Below are 22,731 nucleotides of genomic sequence, written 5' to 3'. Positions count from 1 at the left end.
ATGCCTTGTGTGGCATGCTTTCCAAGTCCTGTGCCAGCTTTTGAAGGCTCTCCACTTTATCACAGACTCTCGTCTTAAACCTAGCCCTGTAGACTTCTGACTGATTTGGGGTTCTGTACCAGAGTTCTAGGGCCGCTACCAGTGCTCTATAGTTGTGTCTGTTGTCTACTGACAACTGTCCAAGTATTTCCAGTGGTTGTCCTTTCAAGCTCGTTGCCAGATATACTGCTCTCTGCTCCTCTGTCCATCCATTCATCTCTGCCAGTAGCTCAAAATGTGCTCTATATGCTTCCCACGGTGCTTTCCCATCGTATTCCTGTGGTTTCCTTCTTACTGAATCACTCCTAGTACCGACATTCATATCTGTGACTTCTAACAGGACTGAAGATGTCTGCATTAGGGTTGAGCTGCGGGGTCTAGAAGGGGCTTGCCGTTGTCTGGGGCTGATTAAGTCGATGGTTAATGTATCCTTCTTGTGTAAAAGACAATAAATCATCCTTTAACGTATCTAATTCGCTTTTAAATTTACTAATGTTTTTCATTTTTGTACTTCTTGTTTCCTTTCTTGTTCCAGTTGTCACAGCTGCAGTCTCTCTTCTTGTTTTTTCTCGTTCTTCTTGTTTATTTTCTTTCTCCTCTAACAACTGCTGTAATTTCTCTTCTTGTTTATTTTGTTGTTCGAGCTGCCACTGTTGCAGGTTTTCTTACCACTGCTGTAATCTTTCTTCTTGTTTCTTTTCTTTTTCCTCCAACCACTGCTGTAATTTCTCTTCTTATTCTTCTTGTTTCTTTTCTCGTTCTTCTTGTTTCTTTTCTTTTTCCTCCAACAACTGCTGTAATTTCTCTTGTTTATTTTGCTGTTCGAGCTGCCACTGTTGCAGGTTTTATTGCAACCGCTGTAATTTCTCTTCTTGTTCTTCTTGTTTGTTTCGCTGCTCTTGTATTGCTGCCATCAAATCTGCTAAGCTGGAGTTTGATTTGCCGCTTCTCGTCTACATTTTTTTTGTCCCACTCTCTGACACCAATTTGTTACGTCTCCATTCGTTAGTTAATTTTCCGTAAATTTGTTCCGACGAAACTTTAGCGACACAAGTTCTTTCTTAAATAAAACTGGTTTATTCGTTCCGATTACAACTTTACGATACACTTAATTTCAACAGTCGCTCTGTAATAAAAGTTATAATTCTCAATGAACTTCTCACGTGCTTAACAATATTCTCTCTGACTGCAGTTCAATTACTCATTACCTCTGTTGTCCCGTCACGTTGTGAACGTCTTATATATACAAGACTATCACATATCTAGTAAATGCTAGGGCATTCTTGAAGGAACAGGATATTTCTAGAAAGGGGTGGCATGATACTAGTCACGTGACCTCGCTGACGCAACAGTATATTAACTTTTTAAAATACCACTGACAATGTCCCTATCTCAAACTGAAGTCACTCAGTGATAGGAGGAAAAGATGGTATGATATATCAATACTAGCAAAATAAGATTCAATCATATGTCTATGAAAAAGAAAGATTTTCATGAAGTTTAGTCAATCCTGAAGTAATATGCATGCTGCTATAAAGAAGAGTATCATATCACAAAGAGTCCACAAGAACAGCCAAAGTTTGTTTCTAATAGCACCAGGTTGAGACATTTCAAAAATGAACTTTGCTGGCAAAGGTGAGCCAATCCCTAGATGTGACCTAAATTGAAATGACATAAGCAGAAATAAAGCACAAGCCCCTGATAAACTTGATTCCTGAAGAAGACAAGAACTCTAAATGAGGACTAGACCAATGGTGTAAAAGCTACATGTTAACAAAGTAATTATGCTTTTTAGGTTTAACAAAAGTAATTACAATTAATCTTGACTGTATATGGTTTTTCTTCACATTATCGTTAAGGATTATTAATAACAGGTCTGTCAAAATAGTATTTCAGCCCTATTTCTGTCAACCATAAATCAGAAAAAAATTATTTTGATAATGATGGTATTCAAAAAGAAAATGTTACTCCATTTTATGATGATGGAAAAACAAATTCTGTAGTACTCTTGGATCCTTGACAAGTCAAGAAATATAAGAAGCAATAATGAAAGGACAATAAATGTATTAAATTAGTTTTTAACTAAAGTTTTGTTTTCTCAATATTATATGATACTGTGCTGATTCGTGATTTCAATAATGGTTGACTTTATTTACAATTACATGTTTTTAGATTTTTCTTTTTGCTGGAAAGGTAGCAATTTTTCACATGTAGAAACAACTGAAAATGGTAAAAGTTACCCTGTAAAGTATATAAGAAATGTACAAATTATATTTTACTAGTTGAATTTTATTATCTAGTAACTCAAAAACATTCAAATATGTTTAGAAAATTAGCCACAATATTTTGTTTTCATCATTAGATTAGCTTTGTTATGAATGTAGTAAAACTGAAAGTTAATAGTTTTTAAATTATCATATCTTAATTTTAAAAAAACATGTAATCCTTGAAGATATCTGAATCATCTATTGGTAATAAAAGAAAACCATGTGAAAGCAGCTAGTTGACAAACATAATATATATATATATATATACATATGTTACATGTGGATAAGTAAAACTTTTCATAACCACTAATACTGCATACATTTTTAATATTTATAATATACTAATTTTGTGATATATTTGTCCTGACACATGAAGATACTGTTTTTATACTAGTATGACTCTACTCCTACATGTATTATGTTAAAGAACTGTCACTGGTAATTAAAAAGTGTCTTATTGTAATTTAATATTTGAATTTATGAACAAATAATAAATATGGTTATTTTAAACTTGTTACACTGACTCCTTTCAACATTTCAAACAAAATTATATCATAATTTAAGAAAGGCACATTAGAAGAAAGGTTAAAACTTTATCAGTTTAAATAATGTTCTTTCAAAAAGTGCATAGCCCACCAGTAAACATAAAAAGTGAAAAACGTGGGTTGTTAGAGCTCTACCTGGAGAGAACAGAAATGAAACTTGTGCCTAAATTTTATTCAAACATTATCTTACACTCACGTACAAGGTCTTTCTTTGGAATTTTTTTGTCCAGTTCATTATAATTTGAAACTCAAAAATAATATAGGATCAGTATAAAATTCCTTGAATCTAACTAAAAACTGGACTTGTCTACTGTGCAAAGCAATACGATGATCTATTAATAATGTGTAAACAGTGTATTTTATATGGGCTTACTGTAAGTTTTGGTGCCAAATAATTTCTATTATACAAAGAAATACAATTCTGTTAATTACTAAATATATATACTCTAAAAGCATAAAACAAATTCATAAAACTAGCCTCGGGCAAACTACAAAAATATTTTTTATTAAACAGAAAAAAAGAAAGAAAAATATTTCTTTAATATAATTCAAATAAATAATTTAGGATATTTCTTAAAATACTTTGATTAGTAAATACTTACTTCTGTTCCCAAAGGCTGTGTGGAGGATCCCAACATCACCTGTTCTCTTTGTTCTCGTTGCTCTCTTCTCTGCTGAGCTAATTGACGCCAAGATGGAGAAACTTTTTCACCATCTCTACATGTAGTACCTAGCTCTGTCACTTTAAAACCCGCAGTGTGACTTTCAACAGAAGTTTGCAGATGATCTCCAGAACCCAATCCTTTTCTGTCTTCTCCTATTACAGGGAAAAGATGAACTCTTTCTGAAGTAGGAGATCCAATGAATTTTTGTTTCTGAGTGATTCCTTTCGATACACTTTTATTGCCCGTTATCTCAACTTGTTTGGCCTCATAGTCAGCCATACCTATAGACCTGGGAATGGTTTGTTTCCTATCAACAAATTTTGATACAGATTTATTTGAGGTTAATTCAAGCTGCTGGGTTTGAGCTTCAAGAGATATAGCCTTTGTTTCAATTTTGCTTCCCTTCATCTCTTCTTTTACCTTCTTAGTGTCAGCTGTGATCCCAAACAGATTTGGCTTCTGAGTTCCATACCAAGAATAAGACTTTTCTTTCACTTCAAACTGTGTGGTATTCAAGATATTTTGTGTCAATGATCCAGAGAAATGTTTCTGGGTGTCTGTTCTTACTTTATAATTTTTTTCATTTTTATCCATGTGTTTGACTTGGATGTCTGTCATGCCAACAGATCCAGTAATGTTTTGATTTTGAGACCCATCTTGTTTATTCCCTGGTAGATGAACATGCTTGACTTGGGTGTCTATAGGTGCCTCTTCTGAAATACCACTGGAAGTAGACTCTGAAATGCAAATTACTGTGCTATGATCATCACCGCTAATAATACTTGGCTCAACGAAATGAGTAGATGGTCCTTTGTCCTTTCCTCTTTGTTTGAGAGACCGCCGTGCAAATACTTGAAATAGTTCAGGTTTATCGTTATTCTTCACGGCACTGGATTTTGGTTCTTCTGATACATTTGATTCTGTGGCCAGTTTTTGTTCAGATGGTTGTCGTAAATTATTCCTTTTTAAACTATTATCCTTTGGCAACACCTTATCATCAAACTGTCTCCTAGACAAACCCTCATTACTCACATTGCTATCCAACATGATTACTTCTTTTGGCACATCCATTTGACCTCTTGGCTGAAATCTAACCTCAAACAGAGGCTGAGTTACTGAAATAATTTCCTTTTCTTTCAGAGATTTTCTCCTGTTTACTTCATCCACTTTTGAAGCATCCTTTTTACAATTCTCTTTAGACAAATCATTACGTTGAACTTTGATTTTCACTGGATATGGTATTAGTTGTTCTTTATGTTCATTATTTCTTTCCTCACCATGAATTTCTTCATTCTTTACAGTTCTTTCTTTATCACAGTGATATGCGATACCAACTTTCTGAAATTTTGCTATGTTATGCTTCACACCATCTGAATTATTCTCAGTTTCTTTAGCCAAAGAATTATTAGAAACTTTTTGATTAAATTTAACAGTATTATCTTTTACACCATCTGCACCAGTTTTTTCAGTGTCATGAGTCAGAATATTATTATCTACTGTTTTTCCAGTCTTGGGTGTATTATCTTTTACTACATCATTTCTCTCTCTCTCAGTTTTCTGAGGAACTGAACTGAACTGATTATGAACTGAAGACACTGGGTCTTCTACTAAAATGTTCCTGTCAATAGCTGATAAATCTGATGTACTGGTATCAGAGTGGACAGAATTTGAAGATTCTATAGATACCTTTTCCAAGTATATTTCTGCTTTTATAGCAGAAGATAATGGTAGATTTTGATTTCTTTGATTAAATGGAATTATTTCAACAGACAAACGTTTCTGAGAAACTTGTTTCTCTGTATCTGGTGCAATTTCAGATGCTGCCCGCTGATATAATTTTTTTACTCCTTCTGATGACCTGTAGTTTTCACTCAACTCATTGTTCAGACTGCTGTCAGTTAAAGACCTTCTTTGTTTCATTACATCTTCAAAAGATTTTAAGTTTACAGATTCTCTTTTTAACTTGCCTTCACATTGACCAAGACGTAGTTGAACTCCATCAGTGCTAAAACCTGTCAAATCTGATACTTTCATTTCTTGATTTTCATACAGATAGTTTTTACTTTTGTGTTCATTTTCTTTGTCTGTATATATATGGATGCTTACTTTTTCTTTGTCATTAGCATTATCTGTAACACAGCTAATTTTAATTGGTGATGCTGAACAACTTGTTTGAGGTGTAATATATTCTCCTTCTGGATATTTTTGGATTTCTTTTTTAGCACCTCTTAAAATAGTTTTTTGCTCACTTTTGATGCAGTCACTTTGAAGTTCCTTCTGCTTCAAGTTAACTGAACTTGGTGATGGCATCTTATATTTATCCTTTAAGTTATCTTTTTTAGGTTCAAGGTTTGCAATATCTGTTTGCTTATTTTTCACTTGTATTCTTTCTGTACCTAAATAATCAGAGTAAGGTTCTGATGGGTAATTATTCCACATTGTTTTCTTTTCCTTTAAAGAATGTCTCATCTGCTGCTGATTTTGAAAATCAGAGACTTCAATGTTTTGTACCTGCTCTTGTATAGAAGCTACATTTTTTTCTTTCTTCTCATTCAAAGCTCTCTTACTTTGCTGTTTCATGTCTGGATCATTTCCTTGATTTTTCTGCTGTGCAAGCAGTGATGTAATGCTTTCCTTAACACTCACTTCTTCTAACTGTGTTGTTTGCAGCCCTTCTTTTACCATATAATTGTCATTTTTCTGTCCTTGTTTTTTATTGAACTCTTCTACGGCATGTTGCAGTTTTAATTCAGCTGCAGCTGACTTGCTTCGGGATTCTGCTGTTGCCATCCTGAGACATTCAGCTTTCTCTATGTGTTTCTGATGTTTACTGTCCTCTAAATCTTCAATTTTTCTTTCATTCTTAGCACTTAACTGAATAGTTTCTGAAACATTTGGCTCACATATATTTTGAGAAGTATCAGATAACTTATTAACCTCTGCTTCTTTTTCAAGCATTGATGCTGAATAATTCAATAAATGTTCATCTTTACTCTCTAGACATGGTACTTGATCACAAGAATAAAATGTTTTCTCTGTGTTTTCATTTTGAGGGGATGATAGGAAAGAGAGATTAGCATCTTTTTTTTCTACATGCAATATATGAGTTCCAACAGTCATGTCTTCACCCTTTACATCTTTTAAGGTAAATGGACATGACTCATCAAAATATTTCATTCCACAGATTTGTTCATCTCTTTTTTTTCCTTTAAGAGATGGCAATTTGTATAATTTCGAATGTTGGCTATCTTTCTGTAATAATGATGTTGAATCATATTTAAAATCAAAGTTTTCTTTGTTTTCTTCTTGAGGAGAGAGTGAATAGTTCTTTCTCTCTTCTCTATTATGTGAAGTCAAAGGTTTAGTTCTATTGGGAAGCTTTGTGTTTTTCTTTTCTTCATAATGAAAAGAGGAGAGCAAAGTTTCCTCTGTTTTTTCAATCACATCTACTTGTGACTTCTCAAGGTATTCTTGTTGTTTATTGGGGAGTTGCGTTTCTTCTTTGTTTTCCTCTAGATGAGACAAGTTGATTTTGTGGAGTACCATGTTATGTTGATGTTCTTTAAATACTGATGAATGAGATTTAACAGAATATTCATCATTTTTAAAATCAACAACTGTATCAGAATCAATATTAACTCCTTTGTGTGGTGTTAGTCTACAATTTTCTTCAGAAGTTTGGGTTCTACTAGGATGTGATACATCTTCCACTGATTCTTCATACTGAAGAGGAGTTATGCTGTAAGTACTGGAAGAGACTGGTTGGTTCTTTAATTCGTTTTCAAGAAGATATTTTGAAAAATTCACAGATGAAATATTACTCCCTTCTGTGGAACCTGTGATGCTCCCAGAATCTATAAAAAATGGAATTTCTTCTGGTGATTGAAGAGAAGAAACATTTTGCACTGCTAACATACTGTGGGATTCTTGTGCCTGAGAATGAATTTGAATTTCTTTTGTATCAATTGAAGATGTTTCCTTAGGTTCAGAGGTATGATGAGGTGTCACATTTTCTGAAGCAGATTTTTTTCTACAATCCACCAATTCTGACAAATACAAAACACAATTCAGCAAATATGATTCTTGTTATATTATTATACAAAGAAAAAACTTCTTATAGAAACATCTAACAGGCAATAATGTAATGATTGTGAAAATTTGAAATAGAATTTTAAGCATATAAAGAAAAAAAGAAAAAGAACAAAATGTTGTATATAGAAAATACATTTATACATGGAAGGCTTTTCAAGAACTTTATGTATGTTGAGTAATTGTTTGGGAGCCTTTGTAAGGAAAAATATAACCAATTATTTTAATACAATACATTAAATATTTAAGTTCTATGCAATTTTATCACAGAAAATATAAAAATACTTATAAAACATGCTTAAAATTCTATAAGATGGTAACAGAAATTGAAATATATCAAGGTTAGCCTCGGGATGATTAGTAAAGAACAAAAATGACTCAATATCTACAAATAAGACAACAAATAGAAAATGAGATAAACTTTTAGTGCTGACTGGTGACACAAATTAGCAAAATCAGTTTAAATTACTTTGAATAAGTGTTTTTGAAGATATAAAATCCTGTTTATATAATTACTTAAGTTACTTGAAAAATTAGACAAGCATTTCAGAGCTTATTTTAGCCTTACAAATCTTTGCCTCTCACACTTAAGAAGTTTCCAATAACCCCTTTATTGCCATTATGATTGTATGGGACTCCTAATTATACATCTTCTCTCTCAGTTTTATTAGTGAAAACTTCAAAATAATATGATAACTAAATCTTTAGATTTAAATGTGTTTATATATATAAACCTGGTCATACTCTTTTTTTTATTTACATATACGAAATATCCACACAGATTTTCTGTAAAAGTTATTGTGTTTGCTGTAATGTAGGGCACACTGTGAAGTACTAAAAAAAAAATACACATAATTAGGATATATAATAATGCTTGGAGACACCTTGAATAAGTAATGAAGAAAACTTTAATGTCAGTTTAACATAACAGCAAATGTACAAGGTTTTGTCATCATCAGGTTCAAGTAATTTACACTGACACAGATATATATAAATATACAGTATGGAACAAAGGGGTCACAGAGATATCTAAGCACCCCAGGGTGTTGGTTTAGAGTAGGGTTGTTTTGTTCAATTAAGATGGATTCTTTGATTTTTTGTTTGTTTATGTTTAAAATTACTGTGTTTTTAATAGATATACTATGGTTTTTTGAGTTGCAATGGTGTAAAACATGGTACAGTTTTTTTATTGTGTTCTGTGAATCTGGTTTCCAATTTGATATGAGTATCACTTGTGGTACATTAATCTTATCTAGCATTAAGATCAGAAAAAACTGTATTTTCAGACAAAGTCATTTGTGTGTGTTTTGAATTTTATTTTATTTGTTTGCAGTATGTAATACTACATTTTATATATTAAGCTGTATAGTGAAGGAAGCAATGTAAATTTATATAAACTCTAAGAAAATTTTCCTACTGCAAAGTTTTCATTCCTTAAGGATCTCTTCTAATATTTGGTTGTAGAATGTTTCAAAGACTTGTTAAGTGATAGTCATACATGTACATTCTGGTACAGCATAGGGTATAAGGAGTTGTCTATCTCAAATGTAATTAAGGCTACAAATTTTTACAAAATTACAAATTACCGTTCATATTCTGTATGCTTAGATGAAAGTACTAATATCACACAGCCTGTGATAATTACCTTGCAGTAGTTAGAAAATGTACTTTGTATGTTATTTTATACAACTGGAAATTATAACAAGATGTACAGGACATGGCATTTTTATGTAAGTCATGCTTTATTCTTGCATTACTTGATGTACATTTCTTACATTTAAATAGATGGTTCTAATGTGATAAACTGAGGTGAGGAATGGTGTTGTCAGGAGCAAGCTAGAACCCTATAATCCTAGGTGCTCATTGTATTGCTTACATGTATTGCATTGGTAAATAGTCAAGTTACATATATGGTTCTTTATCTTCAGTAAACAGTGTCAAATGAAGAATCCTGTTAAAAAAAATTTTAGACGTGGCTTAGAACCATTTAGTGCAGTAATTCGCCATTAGGTTATTATCTTTACACAATACTTTGGAAGCTCTAGCTTTCAGTTGGTTAGCTCTTATAGAGAATAACAGTGTCCAAAAATTAAGGCAGACCAATGTGCAGCATTGCTCTTAACAACAAACAAACATTTGATGCTATAAATGTTTAGAAACTGTTGCTTTTTTTAAGTGATACAATGTTCAACCTGTGTTTTCAAAAAGAAATTCCAGATTTGAAGTCAGTTCTTTACTGTGTTTGTTTATCACAATTAAGATCAGTGAAGAATAATAATTGTACAATGTATTTACAAGGTTCCTAAGGTGCTTAAAATTATTTTTTCAAATATAAAAATCATGTAACAGACAGTCAAAAAATGAAAAATGAAGTTCATTTAGTAAAAGCAAGTTTTCTTGTTGAAGAATCTTCAAGAGATGTTGGATAAATGGGTTCAAACGCTTACTTTCCTTTTATTACAAACTATATCTGTAGACAAGTAAGCTTTTATATGTGAACATTTTGCTGTTCATTATGAACTTGCAAGGCTCTAACCAAATTTGTTTTGTTAAATTTGCTTCATGTTGTACACATTTTATGTGAGAACAACTTTGAGCCCATCTATACTTTGTGATTTCTTGCTGTCTTTCCCTGTAATGGTCTCTTAACTTGCTTCTTTCTAACTGACAGAGAAATGTACTCCTACTCATCACGTCATGAAACCATTTGAAAATACTGTTTAAAATGAATAAAGATTACAAAGTAATTTGCTCAAGTGCTAATTGTTTAAAATAATATTGATAACTAAGATCTTTAATTTTTAAACATCTTGTTTGCTATACCCTTTTTTTAATGTGAAATTCACTTAATTTAGATATTTGCAGTCTTCACATAACAACTGCTCAAGAGAGTCACTTTCAATCTAGCTACCAATTGTTGTGTGTTCTTCCCTTGAGATAACACCTGATCTCTCTTTGGAGAAGATAGTTATAAAGTTGCTTCTAGTATATGAAAGTAGAGAGCAGCTATTTCCATTGGTAAATCAGGTGATACTTTGAGACTACAACTTCCCTTACCCTCTAGTGAAAATGACCAGTCACATAGGTAGGGCTAATTGCCTTGAGGAACTATGACATGATAGTATTAAATATATAGTGTGATGTTTTCTCAGACTGAAACAGATTAGATTTAGAGATTTACAGAATTTGCAGATTTTTAACTTGTACGACTCTCCAGTAAAGATTATTGTCTTCTGTGCTAAAGTAGCAATGTTGTTTTATAAGAAATAAAGATTATTTTCACTTTGTGTCCAATCTCTTTGTTTGCACAAACTCGGAGAAATTCAGAATTGCTTTAAAATATTATGTGGGCAAATTTCAAATTATATGGTGGACCTATTTTATTTTATTTTGACTAAGTCAGTTGAAACTTTCAACTGAAAATAGCAAAGAGTAAGTAGGAAAGAGAAACATTTTGGTGCTATGTCCAAAAAAGACACTACTGCAAAGATTTTGTTTTTTCTGCTGATGTGTGTATTGCCCATGATTTGTGTTACTGAATTTAAAGAAATGTTTCTTTCTTAAGGGAATGGCATTTTCTGAAAGTAGAAGCACTTATAGCTCAGAGGAAAAGTTAGTCACTGAAGAGAGAGTTCTTGGGTCTAGGAGAGGTCCTTTCCTGGATGTTGGACTTTTTCCAATGCTACAAGACTTCAATCTCTTTACAACCACAGAATAAGGAAGATCAGCTGATGTCTGACATACCCTGAATGGCAGATCAAGTGTTAACCCTGAGAATTGAGCTCAGTTTAAGATTTGGTTTGCCATGTTTTGAATTTTGCACAAAACTACACGTAGGCTATCCACACTAGCTGTCCCTTATCTAGCAGTGACAGATTAGACAGAAGGCAGCTAGTCAACAGCACCCACTGTCAACTCTTGGGCTAATCTTTTACCAATGAATAGCAGGATTGGCCATCACATTATAATGCTCCCACGGCTTAAAGGGAGAGCATGTTCAGTGTGATGGGGATTCAAACCCAAGACTCGCACTCTAACCACCAGGCCATGCAAGGCCCAATTCAAGAGAAGTGGAGAAGTTATTTGAATAATTACAGACCAACTGTTTTGTTAGCAGTCATTCCAAAAATTCTTAAAAATAGAATAATAAAATGTTTAGATTCAATAAGTTTTTTAAAGTGTCGATTTGGATATTGCAAAATGTGAACACAGAAGATGCACTAATTATAGTGATTAACAGATTAAATCAACTAATTAATGATGATAAAATAACATGCTTTTTTTTTAGATTTATCAAAAATTTTATACACATTTTCACTAAAAGTTTTATTCAAAAAACTTGATGAAATTAGAATAACAGGTACTGTTTTATGTGGGTTTAAATCACATACATTAAGCAGAAAAGAAACTGTTAAAATAAATAATGTTATGAGTGATGAAATGAACTTAACTGCTGGTGTTCCCCAAGGATTAGTTGTGAGTCCATTACTGTGTCTATTATATTTAAGTGATTTCTGTGAAATTAAATTTAACGGAGAAATAAGTTTTGCAGATGGTTTAGTATTAATCTGTAATGGGAAGTCTGATAATGAGGTCATAAAAAGTAAATAATGATTTTAAAATACATAAGGAGGTTGTTTAATAATAATTTATTTTGTTTAAATGTATAGAAAACATATGATATCATCAATAAGGTATTACTATTTAAAACATTATTTATCTGAGAATGAAATGAAAAAAGTTATTATGCTTGGTTTGACTCAATTCTACAATATGGTATCACCTGCTGGGAAGGAACTTACCTAATAAACTTATGAATTTTAATACAGTTACTAAAAATATTATCAGATGTATATAATCATTATCACAGTATGATCATACTAAATTACATTTTCAAAATTTAAATAAACTACCAAACAATTAATAGATTCACTAAAGATACTGATAGCTAGCATTACTCTCACAGATTCACCAGCTTGAACAACCCAATTCCAGCTCTGGTTAAAACCAACTGAGAAGGGCCAAAAAAACTATAAGTGCCACTGGTGGATAAAATTGCCAGTCAGGACTGTTTCATTGGCAGGAGAAACAGATATGATAAAGATTGAATACCATAGAGTAGCTATGAGCCTCTCCAAGCTAGGATTACCATGCATTATGCAGAGAGATGGGGTTGCATAAGGCAAATGAATAAGCTGCCAGGAGCAACTTGTTGAGCTGATGCCCAGGATCAGGGATCAGTTCTTTGCCCAAGGGTTGGAGTTCTTTGAATATGTCTGCTGCACTATACCTGTGACATTGATGGTGCCTGAATTAGATGTTGGCAGAAAACCCATAAGGGAGAAGCTTTCACCAAAATCACAGATCTTTGTGAGTGAGGCAATGGAGATTCTGCTCTCAATGTTCAAAGGTGCAGCAAAAAAAAAAAAAGAATCTAGACCATTTCCTAAAGCACTTCAGACAAGTAACTGCTTGAAAAGGTTGGTCTTAGGAGAAGGCAGTCAATGCCTGATTATGAGCAAGAAAAGTCTAGTTATAGACTCCAATGAGCACTTGAGCAAGGCACAACTATGAGACTCGAATACGGCCATTGATGAGTTGCATTGATGGTTCAATCCAGTAAAAAATCAAGCAATCTGTAAGATAAAGTTCAAGCCTAAAAAGAGGAGTGCTACTGAGTGCTTTGCTGCCTAAACATATGATGTATGAGGGTTTGCATGGGAAGGTGTAGCTGGCAATGGCCTCTACAGGGTGTCCTCATGGACAAGTTTGTTGAGGGACTTGAAATGATGAGACTTACCTTTACAAAGGCAGTTTCTGTTGTGAAAATGTACAAAGCAGTAACTTTGAACTAATCACAGGAGAGGAAGAAGCTTGCAGTTGCAGCTGCTGTGGCTATACTTTAGACAGACCATCTTACTGGGGTGTCTACACCATGCTGAGCTTGAGCCATACCACAGGTTAACTACGCAGAGTAAGAAAGGCTATCAGTTTCAACTCGTGGCTACAAATCCAGAAAATTAACTAAACTTTGAGGAATGAAGCAGATAACTTGTGCCAAAAAGTTTGGTGTTCAGTCCAGAACTCTTTGGAGCTTGGTACATACTTGTAAGGGTACAAGAGTAAGAGATCTAGTTCCTAGTTGATACAGGATCAGCCACAATACTGATAGACATCATAATATATCAAACCTTCCACATGAGACAACCACTCTGACCATTGGAGACTGGCATCATTCTGGCATATTGTGATAGAGTAGATATAGAGGATGGTGGATTTCTTGTTCTTTTTAAGAAATGTCACTGATAGAATGAAGGTAATCATTTCCAACCTTGGATCTGGCATTGGCATGCTTGGGGTAGACATTACAGAAATTGACAGTTTTGCCTTAAAAACAGTGAATTGATGTTCTGTGGGAGAGTTATCTCATGTTAGTTAGACTGAGCCCACCAGGAACAGTAGACTACATGAATGTATATGGCAGAAGGAATCATAGCAACTCAAGTGGCATTCCATGGTTTACAACAGATGAGATCTACTGCACCAGTTACAAAGCCCACACATGAAATGCACTGTTTCTTTTCCAGAAAACAGGTTGAATTAGTTATGGGTGATCATTTATTCAACTTCTTACTGGAAAGGTTACTAGCACAGTGGAAGTAACAGAGGCTAGCAGTAATGCTAGGGTTATATAAACCACAGCATATCAGAGAGCATGTATATGGCTGCATAAACATCAGAAATTACTGGTTGACAACTTTGCAATTTGGACCCAATGCAGTGAGAGCAACTCAGTGGCTTGTTGGTTGAATAGTTAGTGGGAACAGATGGGCAACTGAATTGAACAACAATAACTTGTCATCACATAGTAAAAGGCAACACACGCCTTATCAAGCAACCACCACACCACCTTCACTGGAACACTATGAACATAGCCAGTGCTGGGATATACCAGATACTAAAGAATGGGATCATACAATCTACAGAGAGTACTTGGTCATCCCCAGTAATGACTGTCAGAAAGATGTAAGGTATGCCCAGGTTCTATGTTTATTTTGGACACATGAGGGTGGTAACATACATTGACACCTTTCACTTGTCATGAAAAGATAAATGTTTGGACACATTGGAAGGTTCCCATTGGTTCAACACTTTAGACTTGGCATCTGGATACTGGTAAGTCCAACCAGATGATGAGAGCAGACCTAAGACTACTTTCAATAGTTTCGCATCATGCCATTCAGCCTGTGTAAAGTGCCTACAATTTTCAAGAGGTGTAATACAGCTACAAAAGGAGAGATACCTGGGCTATGTCAACAATGTCTTGATGTTTGGTCACACATTCAAGTTTTCAGCTGAGAATAATATTCCAATGGATAAAAAAGGTGGGCTTCATCAGTAAGATGTGTGCTATTGCACACAGAAGTGAAATTTCTTGGATACATTATAGATTGAGATGGAGTAGGAACAGAACCTTCTAAAACAGCAGTGATGTGAGACTTGCATCACCCTATGCCCAAACAAGTAGTCCACAGTTTCCTTGGTTTTGTGTGGTATTACTGATGGTTCATGGTCAGATTACAGCACCATTGTTTATTCTCACTAAAATTGAGGTGCACTTTGAATGAAGCAAGGAATGTGGACAGGCATTCCTGTCCCTGAAGTGAAGGATCCATATTGTTATTATTGGACACCAATACCAGTGATAATGGAATTGAAGCAGAGTTCTTGCAGTTGCAGGATGGAATAGGATGTGTAATTGTACATGGTAGGTGAAAGCTCCTGGCTCCATAAAGCACATAATATATGATGAGGAAAGAACTGTTTGCAGCTGTAGTCTTCAAAAAACAATATCGACTATACTAGTATGGTAGAAGGTCCGCTGTCCAGGTGGATCATGCTTTGCTGAAATGGCTAATGAACTTTAAAAAAGTCCAGAAGGGATAATGGCATGTTGGATAACAATGTTGCAAGAAAATGACTTTATGGTATTACATTGCACAGAGCCATAAAACAAAAGATGCCAAAGCACACTTTCACCATATGGTGAAACCCTGTCCATTCATTGAACGATAGCCCTGGAAAATGTGTGGGAGTCAAAATTACTTCTGACATAGCAGCATCAGAGCATACAATAGAAGATTCCATTAGTGTATGGATACCATGATTAACACTTTAAAAGTTCCAGGAAGAGAAACTGAAAAATCCATATCTAGTGTGGATGCTCCTTCCTATGCGAGGTGAAGATCATCAAATACATGGATGTATGTAAGCTATTGCATTTGTACAGTCAATTGCAACTGCAGGAACTTGTGATGTCCAATCATTATTAAGCACCAGACTTTGCATAACACTAAGACGGGAAGCCATCAAGGTGTAACATGCAGATGTGTTAATGTTCAATGGCCGTTATAATGGACACATTAAATATGGCACAGTGTCTGCAGCCCAAAAAATAGCAGGTCAAAATACCAAAACAAGATAAACTAGCAGAGAAATATTGGATCTTCTCTATAGAAGATAGCCATGAATATCTCTGGTCTACTTCTGAAGACTGGAGGAGGTCATTGGTACGCAGTCGTCATTATCAACTACTTCAAAACTGGGTAAAAGCTTAGCATAGTTCATACCTGATGTGGTGGCAGAACATTGGATAACCCTGTTTAGAGCACCAGAAGAGACCCACATGCATCAATGAGCTAATTTCAGTATTCAACTGTCCTCTGAATTGTGTAGTGTTAAGTGTGGTGAAGACATGCACTTCACCTTATCCTCACAATGTTGATGTGACGTATGGTCTTTCCTCTAGAGTGGATATCCCACAATGTCCACAAGAATGTATACCATGTTTAAGGTTTGTGCTAGTTGATGCATACAAGTTGGCACATCATCAACTAGGAAAGGCTACAATAAGCCAGAATAAATGTTACAACAAGATGGTGAAGAAACACACGTACCAGCATGGAGACTAATATGTGGCTTTTCTACATGCCAGTGGCATGGAAGCAGCTCAATTCCAGCTAGAGAGGTCTTTACCTCATACTATGGCAGATCAGTCCATTAATATACGAGTTACAGCAGATGCTAGGCATGCAAAAGAACATGGAACACATTGATAAGTTCTATTCATGCATTATAGACAAATCTCTCATGCACTTGCTTAAACTGGAATCAAAGATCAAAACTGGTGAGTCAAAGGAAACCAAGGATGCTATCTCATAACACACTGACTCAGCGAACAGGAGGAAAGCACTGAAGGTAATTATTTAGCTGTCACAAGCAAGAGGATAAAATGCTTGATTAGATGTGAGAACAGCTCCAACACTGATGGTCTCTTGATTGATAACATGGGGGTTAACAGCTGGTTATTTCATAAGCTAGGATGGGTATGTAACTGAAAATTCAATCACTCAAAGGAAGTGGTGTTCCTTGCTTTTTAAGATATCAGATGGAGCACTTTATTACTTCAGAAGCTAGAATGGTTAGAGTTAGTAGATGTAATACCTAGTTCACCAGTTTGCAAAACTGAAGATGACAGCTATAATTTCAAAAACTCAGGTGAAAGGGCATTGCGACCTTTGCTTTCTGAACTATCAGGTGGTATTGTAAAATATGATGTATGCACTACATTGTATGATTAATACTCAATTAATAGCAACTAGAATAGTTGTTAGGTTGAGTCACCAACAACTGAAAGGGACTAGCAAACCTTGCTCTATGAGCTATTGAGCAGAATTTCTTTTAAGATATCCTGTGGATATCAAGTGATATCTGCTTGATTATCATGCATCTAGAGTAGTTACATAGTTGAAAACTAAATGACTGAAAGAAAGTACCATTCCTTGCTTTCTTAATGATATTCTGAGGCAAAAAATCATTCAATGTTTCAAGAGAATCACTAACATAAACTAACCAATTGGTAAGAGTTTTATGGAGCATGCTACCTATACAATTTTTCCATGTGAAGTGAGGAAATTCCATCTGCTCTACAAATACTGTATAGCACGAATATTAAACTTGATTGAATGAAACTTTTAGCTCACATGTTTTAGTTTGGCTGAACTCTTCTCATGATTATTTATTTTGTGATGCCTGTTAATTTCATTAATGCTAGTAAGAGAATGTTTCAATTTGGATATTGTGACTTTGAAAATCACACCTGGCTAGTACTAAACTAATATCTAGAAGAAAGTCCTGAGAAAGAGATGTAAGAGTTAGTGAATTCTAACAATAAGAAGTTGAAGGTTGACACTTGTATAGTGGCTAGCCTAAGTCAGCTGCTATAAGTAGGAACAGGATTTCTGCAGTCTTGACCCCATCCCTTTTCAATTGGACTTGGGCTCTGTTCATGTAACAACAAGATGGTAGTGAAAGGAATGCAAATGAGTTGGAAAGTAAGCTGTATTAACTGTTTCTAGGCAACATAGGTGTGAGTACACATGAAGCCTGTAGAAGCATGGTTGTAATCAGGTAGTTATTACCCTTTTTATAACTTAAGCATGTGGCTGACTTTCTGATCAATCAGAATTATTTCTAATCTTGAATTTTGTTATTCAAGATGATATTCTTGACCCTTCTGGCTGTCTCTTTCTCCAAATAGTCAGCAGTCAGCCATTTGCTTCTTGTTGATACCTCATAAGTATCTTACAATGCATTGTGGAAAACTCTTATGATGAGAAACATTGTGCCCAGGACTTCCTTTTCAGCAAGGACTTGGAATATACAGTTTGCTCTAGGACTCCCAGAGTCCACTACAGTCAAACCCATGAATGAAAATGAGTTGCTTGCTGATGCATTTGACATTAGAAATCTCACTACATCTATTGTTGAGCTAACCCTGAAGTCTCCTAGGGCCAGAAAGCCCTCATCATCCATTGAAATTCCAGTAGAGTTCAAGCCACCATCAAACATTCCAGTGATGGAGGAAGCAACAGCAACCACCACCATGTCAACTCCTGAAGAGCCAGTCCTCCAAGCAGCTTAGTAGCAAACAACACAACCATCTAGGAAATACTGGGAGTGGCTCCAGAAGTGGTCTGTCAGAGAGTGTCCCACCACAAAACACTAACAGTGGCAGATGTCTTCCCATATCTGGTGGAATCATTACATCCCAAAGCCTAAGAAAACACTTCAAAAGCTTGGATCCTCTCAAGGGTCGACCAGCCTTGGGAAGAGGTCGCAGTAAGACAAAACCTGTTCCACAGCAACTATTACCAACAAGGATGTCATCAAGGCAACAACCACTGTGGCTGGCCATACTTGACAGACTGGCCCATCATCACCACTGCTGTGAGAATTCACCATGAATGAGGATCAGACAACCAGCATAACTGAAGAGAAGGGAGCCTCTATCTTGACATTAGCAAAGGCAATGCTGCACAAGAGGTCCCCAGCCAACCCTAATGGAAAAAGTGAAATCCTTATCACATTCCCCAAAGTAATCACCAACTACCCCACTTTGCAGCTGTTCCCTATTGTCAAGCAGCATTGTCAGGAGATGGCCTCCTAACAAATTGAGGCCCAGGACACACATAATATGGAAGAAGGCTGGCTACAATGAAGACCTGCCCACCCAACATAACAATGAGCCCTGGCAAAAGCTTAGAATATAATCAGAGATACCACTTAAAGACAACTGCTATATTGGAGGATCTGCTGATGGAGTCAGGATGAGAACAAGGAAGATTGCTACTCTGGGTATGTGTATAGATAAATGTAACTGTTGTATATTTTACAGGTAACTCTGCATTTTTATTTTTGTGTATTTGTACTTTACTTGGTTCATTAATGTTTCTTATTTATTACTGTTTATATATGAAGGTTTATTTTTGTGCATTTAACAAAATTTATTGGGTGGTGTTTTATATGTGTATATATTATCAACATCTCAGTTGTGTTTCTCACCCTCAAAATGTTTAATCAAATTGCATGAAGTTTGGTACAAACTTTCTACTTTATATCTAATTTGTGCATAAAAAAATTACATAATTTGGTTTAGCATTTGTACAGTTTAGGTTGTTAATTTGGATTTTTGGAAATTCTGTTTTCAAATGCTGATTTTAACAAACATAAATACTCTCTTTCATCTTACAGTTCTTTATTTTATTGCATGTCTAAAATCTTGTAAATGTAGCAAATAGTTTTCCAAAAAAAACTATAATTGTTGTGTCTGTGTTGTTCTAATAATAGCATACTCACTTTCTTATCTATTCATATAAAGTTCTTGCATACAATGAAAGTAGCTAGTGGAAAATATGAAAGAAAGAAACCTGAATTATTTTTTATATTATTTATTAGAAAACTTAATTATAAACATCCACTTGCTTATTTTCAAAAATTATTTATACTTATTTATCTTTACCTACTGAAGCTGTATTTAGCCACATAAAATACCAATGAACAGTAAAATCATTGACCAGTTGACAAGCAACTTGCACTCATATCCTATGATATAAGCAATATTTTTCCAACTATATATGTAATAATTATGATTTGTTTTAACTGAATGTGCATGAGGTTCAACTGACCCCATATTGGAGAAGGATTGTTAACTACACTACCAAATTTACTATTTATATCTATACAAAAAAGTGGCAATCTTTAAGTAAGATGTACAAGTCTGATGTACACAAAAAATAAAATATATTACAGAAGTATATGCACTAAAGATATATCTGTGAATTGCTGACATCAGTCTGACTCAGACTCTGACAATTCAGGGTGCAAGGTAAAGTTCATGTGAAGAACAAAAATACTTCTGTCCATCGTACAGTTTGCACATTGCATTTACATAACCACTAGAGCCTGTAAAATGTATATCTATAGTTTTTTTTCAGGTATCCTTGTATATTGTATCTGGTACTTACTCTCCATTATCATAAACTATTGCTAAACCAGCAATGTGGGATGAAATTAATAGTTGATAACTTTGACATCAAATACAAAACATGTTGATTGGTACTCTGTAAAAGGTTATGCCATGTGCAATTTGACCTCATCCTTGCATATAGGGTTGATAATTAAGGAGACTTGTATATGTTTTTTGAACAACAACAGCTTTACTGATATACACAAATAAAAAAGTTTTGTGCCACATGAATAGCTTGTTATCACAGAACTCCTAGCTTACTGTACTCACTGATCCTAAATATCCAAGTTTGTGGGTTTTTTCTGTATTTTGTAAAACTTGTATTAGAATCCTTTGTTCTTCACTGTGACAAGTTCCGCTAGTTGCTTTCTCAGAAACCATAAATTACTGCATACCCCCCTTTATTTCCAATTTTAAGTATATAGACAAGAAGTATTTTTGTATCCAATAATTTTTGCTGTTGGTTTTATCTGGTTTCAAAGCTAAGATTTAATTACTGCCTAACCCAGTTACTGTGGCACCATAAAAGCCTATCCACACAGGGCTGTTGAAACAGAATTAATGACAGAAAAGAAAATACACGTGAGAAACAAAATACGGATAAGTCTATTTTTAAGGAATGACAGTTTATAAGTTTCAGGGTTGGCAGAAAAATTTTATAAAAATCTATAAGGGAACTATTTATAGGTAATATCCCTTAGAGCTGCACAGGTATCAAAGTTTAAAAACATTTTTTAATTTTCATTTGCAAATTACACTAAAAAGATTTGGCAAGGTTACAAAATATCAATTATTGAATATTTTTGAGTAAAAAATTATTGAAATAGTATTACTATTTTTACTTAGATTTTTCAATTTGATATGCAGGTGTGCACTCAACACTGGAAAGCTGCTCACTGGTCACAATGGTTAAAAATCTTGTCTTGCAGTATCATTCTTTTTTTATCTGTGTTTTGTTGAGTGGTTATTTCACCTTTTGATCTTAAGATTGTGTTTATGATAAAAGGTCTATTTTATGTGTGTAGTTTTATTACATCAAACATTTATACTGTATTTTTCTAAAGCTAATATCATTTGCATTCTTTTTGTGTTTGTTACTGAAAAGTATTTGTCTCTTGTAACTATTATTTCTTTGTTAAAGGGATTATTTTATTCTTAAATTAAACATATTATCTGTATTAAAGTTGTCCTTAATTAGGAGTTCATTATTAAACAGATTATGTTATTGTGAAACTGAAATTATTATCTGTATTAAAAGGTTTATTTTACTGTGATTAGTTGCCATTATTATGAGTTCATTGTTCAAAGGTCTAAGTCATTTTTCATTTTATTTGAAGTATTCTGTTCAATTCGATTGTGTCCAAAGGTAATTTTGTTTCATAATATTGTTGTTTCTACATCAAGTTAAAGGGTTTGTATTACTATGAATTATTTGTTCATGTGTCATGTAGTACCTACATTGCAAATATTAATTTCTCTCAAACAGTATTCTCGGTGTAACTATTTGCAAATTTGTCACTGTTAAAGGGTATTTTTACTTATGATCTCAAATGGTATCATATCTAATTGATAATGAGTCTTATCTGTAATGACAATTATTAACAAGGTTTTTTAACATGTGCAATCTAGACCAACAAAACTGTATCTTTCTTCAAGGGTTGTGTACATGTGTTTTATAGGGGAGAAAAGTTACCGATCTCCTTGATCAATGCATGTGTATAAATTTAATTGGTCTTAAAGTTGAAAATTAGGGAATGTCAGGACAGCCTGAAAACAGAGATGGAAAAGTATGGTATATTATGTTTGCTACCCATACTATATATTCGTGTCTTCCCTATACTGGCAAACAAAGCTTAAATTTAAAAAATCAACTTAAATGCATTCTTGGTCAAGTGGATTTAAGATTAGTTTTAAATCCACATCACACATAAAAAAAATTTCCCTACTAAAGATCTCCTCCCCATTCCTTATTGTTCCTGGCTTGTCTATCTTTACACGTGTGGAGACTGTAAGGCCTCCTGTATTGGCAAAACCAAACACCATTTAAAAGTCAGAGCCTATGAACATATGGGAATTTCCATCAAAATGCAAAAAAAATTGAGTAACTCCTGTGTTTCCTCTATATGCCAACATAGTGAAGAAACCGGTCATCAACCTATACTATCAAATTTCTATATCCTCTGCAAGTCTAATACTGACCTGGAATTACGGATTAAAGAAACCCTCCACATCAAACAGCACTCTCCAACTGCTTTGGT

The 22,731-nt window shown here is 34.2% G+C and overlaps 1 protein-coding gene across 6 annotated transcripts in view; it reads right to left on the bottom strand.

The window, feature by feature from the left end:
* The window catches only part of LOC106460463, a 176,424-nt gene that overhangs the window by 7,240 nt on the left and 146,453 nt on the right, over positions 1-22,731 (bottom strand). For all 6 annotated transcript variants that reach the window (XM_022387183.1, XM_022387181.1, XM_022387184.1 and 3 more), the window contains one exon: positions 3,454-7,562. In XM_022387183.1, coding sequence (XP_022242891.1) covers positions 3,454-7,562 — 4,109 coding nt within the window. The remainder of the gene's footprint in view (positions 1-3,453; positions 7,563-22,731) is intronic.

Source organism: Limulus polyphemus, unplaced genomic scaffold (genome assembly GCF_000517525.1).
Source record: "Limulus polyphemus unplaced genomic scaffold, Limulus_polyphemus-2.1.2 Scaffold775, whole genome shotgun sequence".
NCBI classification, from domain to species: domain Eukaryota; kingdom Metazoa; phylum Arthropoda; class Merostomata; order Xiphosura; family Limulidae; genus Limulus; species Limulus polyphemus.
Note: the sequence above shows the minus strand (reverse complement) of the source record. Positions and strands in the feature narration are given on the sequence as shown.